The following is a 7182-nucleotide window of genomic DNA, read 5'->3' as shown; positions in this document are numbered from 1 at the left end:
GGAGGTTTCTTCCTGTTAAAAGGGAGTTTTTCCTTCCCACTGTCGCCAAAGTGCTTGCTCATAGGGGGTCATATGATTGTTGGGTTTTTCTCTGTATGTACTGTACCATATGAAGCACCTTGAGGCGACTTTTGTTGTGATTTGGCGCTATATAAATAAAATAGAATTGACCTTTCAGCCCAATTCTATTTTTCTGCATAATCCATCACAATGTAATCAAATGAAAAAGTCTCTTTTTAAAACTTATTTTATTTGTTTTAATCTTTGCATCAAGCAAATATTAAATTATATGCAACAGTGTTTAAAAGTGTTTAACTTGTTTAACATTTAAACCTATAACCTGCAGCATATAAAATAAAATCGTGCTTTGTGTATATCTTTCCAACAGATGAAAGTAAAACACATCAGAAAAGAAATAAAATCACAGATTCAGCAGCACTGAGTCGTGTTGCTCTTAAATTTATTGTCACCAGTTTAGCAGGAGTGGGGCGGGTGGAGGTTTGCCCACAGCGGTCATGTCAGTGGGAGGATCCGGGGGTTTCTCTGTGAATGTCACGTTCCCGTGGCAGCGTGCTCGCTGCTCGCTGAGATCTGAAGTTTAATGTTTCGCTGTAAGAAGTTTTCTTCCCACGCAGAGTGAACAGTGGACGCTAATGTTTTTATCACTTTTTATGAACTAAAACTCAAAGTAATGTGAGTACTTCCACGCTTTAAATGCTGCATGGTCGTACTTTCACGGTCATGGTGATGACCATCCCGCCACATTCTGCCCCCTGAGGGTGAAAACCTGCAGCTCCACGCCAGAGAGCTGCAGGAAGTGTGATTTAAGAAACTTTATTTCAGAATAAAATAAAAGATGTAATTTCCTCTGAGACCCTCGGTGTGGCTCAGGGACAACAAAAGGTCAAAATTCACACAACTAACGAGCTAAAGAAGATCAGGTGGAGGACGAGCAGCCCCAGGTTCAAATCCTCACACACACAGACACGAACCAAAGCTGTGTGTCTGTGTGTGTGCGTGTGTGAAGGTCAGTTCATTGCACATCAGGTCTGACACTGAAGCGTCACATGTGACCAATGACAGCTGCTCAGCTGCTGGGCTCCGCCCCCTGAGCGTGCTGCTGTCGGTCCACCTTGTAGAACTGGTGTTTCTGGATGTGCCGGTACAGCGTGGTGTATTTGGACACCCTCCTCATCCTCGGCAGGATGAAGGTGTGGGTGAAGTCGTCTCTGCTCAGAGCGCCGCGGCCCTCGGCTGCCAGAACGCCGTTCACAAAGTGCAAGCAGAAGCTGAAGCAGTTGTGGTTGTTTTCATCAAACCTGCGACACACAGAGAGAAAAGCTGTCGACAGATTTCTACACCTGCAGGTGATGGTGGTGATGGTGGTGATGGTGGTGAAGGCGCCGTGGCGGCGAAACACGCCTGTGTCTGGCAACCACCGCGGGTCACCTCGAACCTGTCTGACAGCGAGGGAGGCTCATAACGACAGAACGCGTTCAAGCTTCCTGCCTTCAAACAGCTCTCAGGTAAACTGTCAGGAAGGTCAGGTGTGAGTTACCTGTGCCAGGCAGGGTCCCACATAGGCCCGTCAGAGAAGCGCTCCAGGTACTGGTCCCACTGAGCGAGCAGGTGGAACATGTCGGGTCGGACCAGAGGGACGCTGATGCTGCGCTCCCAGCCGCTCTGATCCCTGCGGACGCCGCCACGAGTGTAGTTATACACAACACCTGCACACAGGTAGGAGGAGCTGATCACTCTGATCACTGGCCACAGGTCATCGATCACATTGATTATTGATCATTGTTTGGCTGCAGAGCTGAAATCTGTCAGGCGCTGCGTGGGAGGATCACATCACATCTGTCTGAGATGAATGATTCATAACGTTAAATTTAGAGAACATAAAAATAAATTATTTATAAAATCTAAATTATTAAAATTAGGAGATTTAGTGAAACTACGGACATTATTAATTACGTTTAAGGCTAAAAATTATATTTTGCCTTTTAAGTTACAAAGAGTATTTTTAACGTGTTCGGGGGGAGAAGACAGAAGGAAATTTTATTTTAAGCGTCAGCTACACAAAGATTAATGAGTCCAACGGTTAGAGGTATACGACTGTGGAAGTGTCTTCATCATCATTTAAAGAGTTGTATAAATTTACATTGTTTTAAAAAGTGTTACATGTATAAAACGATAACTCAATATGAAATTGGAGTTCATTGAAAAAGGATCCATTATTTTATTTACTCATCTTTTCTCCTTGTTACTATGTGGGGTGGTATATTCTGATTGTAAATGTGTTGTTAGGACCGGAGATAAATGTTAATGTCAGTTTGTTCCAGAGGCGGAGCCAGACATTTGAAACACCCAGGGCTTAGCCCTAAAGGGTAGTATGTATGTGGGATTTTTTTTTCCCTTGGGGGGGTAGAAATGACTGAAAGATTAATAGGCTCTGTTTTGAGTTTTGTTCAAAAAAGAATGACTTCATATAGGGAAAAATATATATCACATGTGCAGGACACCTTAAACTAGTTTTTTAATTAAGCAGCAAGGCAGAACAAAGTCAGGGCTGTATCAAGACACGAGGACTAAACCCCAATTCAACCAGACCCAGAACTGATCCAGAATTAAAACAGGACTACAACAGTTCAAAATCAGGACTACTGAGGACTTAACCAAGACAGAACCAGAATCAGAACTAGATGATAGCAGCACTAAAAATCATCATAGACCTGCACTACACTTATTTTTTAATTCTACAATATTTAGATTGAGAAAAGTTTATATAATTATTTAGCCTTGTTGTGCAAACAAGCCTGCATAACTTAATAAATATAGAATTTGAAAAATAACAAACCTAAAAAGAAACACTAGGTACGAGATACATGAGGACCTATGATACGGTGATACTTTTGGTAAACAACCATTTGACTAACATGTGTGTCTCACCTGCTCTTGTTCATCTGTTCTGTCCTCATTCTCTATCTCCCTCTCTGTTCCTCTCTCCCTCTTTGTGCTGACAATCATCAAATATACAGTTGAAACCAGATATTTACAAACTCTTCAGATAAAACACTTTTTTAATTGTAACATCAAATCAGACTAAATGTTTATTTTTTTTTAGATTGATAAATATAAAAAACATATTTGTTAACTTTAAGAGTAAAGAGAGAAACTATCTGTATTTCTTAATTGCAAATGGCACCAAATTGTATTCAAATTGAGCCACACTTATGGAGCTCCACAGTTCTTCCTGGTGTTTTGTTGACATCTCTGATGTTCCCATGTCACAGAAACAGGCTCTGTGTTTTGCCTTATATGCATCCACAGCTGTGCCACCCTCACATGGACTCTACGAACCAATCAGAAGCTTCTTCAGCTCAGAATGGAATCGTCTGGAGTTTCTTATTAATTAACAATAAACTTAGTGTATATGTACTCCTACATTTGATGAAAGTGATAAAAAATAGACAGCTCTGTCTCTCTTTATTCTGACATTTAACTAATTCAAAAGATATTTCAATATTTATCTAAAACAAAAGTTTACTCTAAATTGATGTTGTACAGTAAAAATGTTTTATGTTTTCTCCCTAAAGTGTAAATATCTGGTTACAAATGTGAATATCCTGCTGTGTACTGAAATCCCTCTTGTTTTGCATAGAAATATACTGAACAACATACAAAGCATAATATATAAAATAACATTTACCTGAGTTTTTTCTTTGAAAGAACCCTCTAATGTCCATTCTTATATTTCAGTACATAACTGAAACCGATTTAGTCGGGGAGGGTAAGAACTGAAAATATGAAATAAACACACGTAAGCTAAGACTCTAAAAAAATAGCATTTGTTCGGCTTTTCATTTCGCCATTTGTTGATTCACTTGAAGAGCGAGTAACGTAATATGGGTCAAGTGATCAGTTTGATATCAATCTTTCGTGATGCACCGTCATATTTACATTATTTGTACAGTACGAATGATTTGCTTTGGTACCTGGTCAAACTTAAGCTCTCCTTAGTATGGCTGGCTCCGTCTCTCCAACAGCGCACTCACGGGCAGCAGCTGCCCCGCCCCCTCGCTCAGTCGCTTAGTGCCTGAGCTTGGATCATACCAATATCAGGGGGGGATTCACGCACAGTCGTAAATTCCCACAGTGTGCACTATGTGCTTCGAATATTGTGTGTACTTTTTGTTTTATACAGTTGTCAGCCAGGCATCTAACTATGAAAAAATTACACTCCAAAATACCCCGGGCTTCTGACAAAACAACCCGGGCTTAAGCCCAGTAAGCCACCCCCACGCTCCGCCCCTGGGTTAGAGTTTTAGTGTTCTTTTTTGGATGCCGAAACCAGCTGCTGTCAATCGGTTGTTCAGTGATGACGCGACGAATCCTACTTCCGGGTCTAAAGTAGTCTGCGTTTAATATGGCTTTTGTGTTGTTAACATGTTTAATGTTTTGTATTTTCTTCTATTTAATCTCAAAAAGCTCCTAAAACAGTCAGTGATCACTGTTGACCTCCCTCGGCTTTTATTACCGCTAATCATTTATTTAAGCTCAGTTTTTAAAACCTTAGGATGTAACTACAGCCCAGCCCATGCAGCAGTATATGAATGACTAACCTCGTATTGTGGATGGATTATCTCAGTTGTTCTCCTGGCTGAAGTTTGGTCCTTTTACAGCATCCTGCCATGCGATTACATTTGTTCCTGACCACCGAGAACACTCACGTTAACTTTTATCGAGTGGAAAAAAAGTTAGCTTGTTTATATTATGCTAACATAGCTGTGTCGCTAGCGGTCACGTAGCACATCATTATATACCAGCTAGCCAAACTTCAGTAACCCTACAAACGTCACTGCTGTTTAGTTTTCTGTCTTCATTTATGTTGGAAGTGATAACAGAGCTGTACGTTTTAATTTGTTTCCAAAACCCCGCAGTCAGGACATGCTATATTGTATTTAGATAGAAGCTAGCGAGCTAACTCCCTGCTAACTTCTAACTCCGTTAAATGTCATAAATTCCGTTTTCATGGATGCCTGGATGTTAAACTCAATTGTTACACCTGGTAGAGCAGAACGCTGATCATTTTATTAAAGATGAAAGACTTTAGACAGTTTTTCAACTCTCAGTAATGCCATAGTGATCGTTTGATATATGGACCTGCAGCGGAGTTTAGACCCAGACACGGCTAGTGACGTCAGACTGAACAACCGGATATAAGTTGGATTGTAGAGAGGGGGCGGGGTTTAATAAGAATATTTTCTTCTTCCTGCTGCTTTTCACACGTGGTTGCTTTACTGATAGAAAGTGTGGTTGGTTTGTCTGAAAGAACTAACTGTGGAAGCTGTTGCACCAAGTGTGAAATAAATAAATGAAATGTTTAAACGTGTCTGAAAGTTTGATTTTGGTGTCAGTCGGTAAAGTCGCCGACTGACAATGACGCTCTGCACTCGGCTTCGTCCTTCCTGTCGCTGTGACCGAACTGAGACGTGGTTGAACGTCTTTGATTAGATTAAATCAGGGATATGGCAGGTCGGGGGCGTGGTCAGCGATCATGTAGCGTCCTATTGCGAGAGGATGGTGACTGTCTGCGAACGTTTGATCTGAAGCTGAAACGACACCTGACCAAGCCTCCACCTGTCTGCTCGCACCTGAGCCCACGATCACCAGGTGACCTTTGACCTCAGAGACCTACCTTTGGTGTTGGAGATGCCGGTGTGAAGATCAGCCGCCCCATCAAAGTCTCTGAGGATCAAACAGCAGGATACACTGGTTAGACTGGGTACACTGATTGGACTGGTGGGATTGGTTTAGTAATTCTACTGGGTACACTGGTTATACTCGTATCACCTGGTCCAGTATGATGACTGGTTCAAACTTCTTCATGTTCCTGTGGGTACACTGACTGTGTACCTGGCAGTGTGCTCACCTGTGTGTAAACACCTGAGTACCTTCACCTGTGTGTGTGTGTTACCTGTCCAGGTTGTCGTGTGCAGGTGTGACCAGCAGGCAGCAGGAGGTCTTGTGCCCATTGGTGAAGGGGGAGGGGAGGCTGACCGGCGCCTCCTGCAGTCTGCTCCCCCTCAGCTCCTCCCCGCAGCTCGGGCACTGCTCCGGCACAGAGAAGCAGAAGATCTCCTTCTGACAGTGAGTCAGACGGATCACGCTGCGCTCCATCACCTCCTCCTCTCTCGTCTCCTCTCGTCCTGCTCCTCCGTTTCTCCTCTTTGACTTCTGCCTTCCTCTTCTTCTCTCCTTCTCCTTTTCAACCGTCTGCGCGGTTACAGCCTATCAGATAACATCACTGTCTGGCCCCAGCCTATCGGGTTGTGGGTGCAGTCACAACGATGGTCACGTGACCAGGCTCACCTGTCACTTTTTCCCCTCGAACAAGGCGACCTTTGGACTGCGTGGGCAGTGTTGTCACGGAAACGGGACCTGAGCTGCAGTGCATTCTGGGATTTCAATGTCCTGTAATCACAGGCCTGCTTTCAGTTAAAGAGCACATTTAAAAACACAAAATGCTGCACAAAAACAAAACAAAGAGCACATCAGCTCACACCGCTCCAAACGGAAAAAGAGACTTAAAAACAGGAAGCGAAGATGCCTGTCTCATATTTAAAGGCAACGTATTCCAAAGTTTGGGAGACACAGTTGAAAAAGTTCTCCTCCAAGCTCCAGCCTAGTTTTCGGGACAACCAAAAGCAGCTGGTCAGCTGATCTAAGGGCCGGCGAGGGAATACAAGGCTGAAGAACATCAGAGAGGTATGGAGGAGCAGGACCGTTCATAAGCCAACGTTAGGACTTCTGTGATAAACAGGAAGCCGACGATGAGAAGATGCTGTGTGTGATAGTGAAGAGACGGGCAGCAGCATTTTGAATAAGCTGAAGACGTTACAGCAGGAAGTGCCATACAAAATAAAAGACAGAGAAACTTGAGAACAACTGTCATTATTTCCAGAGAACAAGGAGAACAGCCGGCTTTGACTGCAGTCGTCACTGAGCTGTGATTGGCCGAGCACACAGGACACGCCTCAGTTTCTCCGTCTCACCTGTCAGGAACACCTGATACACGAGCTTCGAAGTCAGATGACAGATTTGCATCTCACTGGAAGTCGACCAATCATATTTCACTTAGATGGAAACCAGAGGTTCCCGTCACGCTGACACAGTCAGAAG

The 7182-nt window shown here is 43.3% G+C and overlaps 1 protein-coding gene across 1 annotated transcript; it reads right to left on the bottom strand.

Annotated features, from left to right (window-relative positions):
- Window positions 1–326: 326 nt before the first annotated feature.
- On the bottom strand, window positions 327–6929 carry LOC102296406 (MKRN2 opposite strand protein). Its single transcript, XM_005952199.3, has 4 exons — window positions 5978–6929; window positions 5699–5748; window positions 1559–1727; window positions 327–1319 (listed from the first exon to the last, which is right to left on the bottom strand). Exons 1-4 carry the CDS (start codon window positions 6178–6180, stop codon window positions 1088–1090), a joined length of 654 nt encoding a protein of 217 aa, XP_005952261.1. The 5' UTR covers window positions 6181–6929; the 3' UTR covers window positions 327–1087.
- Window positions 6930–7182: the final 253 nt, after the last annotated feature.

This window comes from Haplochromis burtoni, unplaced genomic scaffold (genome assembly GCF_018398535.1).
Source record: "Haplochromis burtoni strain Fernald_Lab_line unplaced genomic scaffold, NCSU_Asbu1 Contig_1408, whole genome shotgun sequence".
NCBI lineage: Eukaryota > Metazoa > Chordata > Actinopteri > Cichliformes > Cichlidae > Haplochromis > Haplochromis burtoni.
Note: the sequence above shows the minus strand (reverse complement) of the source record. Positions and strands in the feature narration are given on the sequence as shown.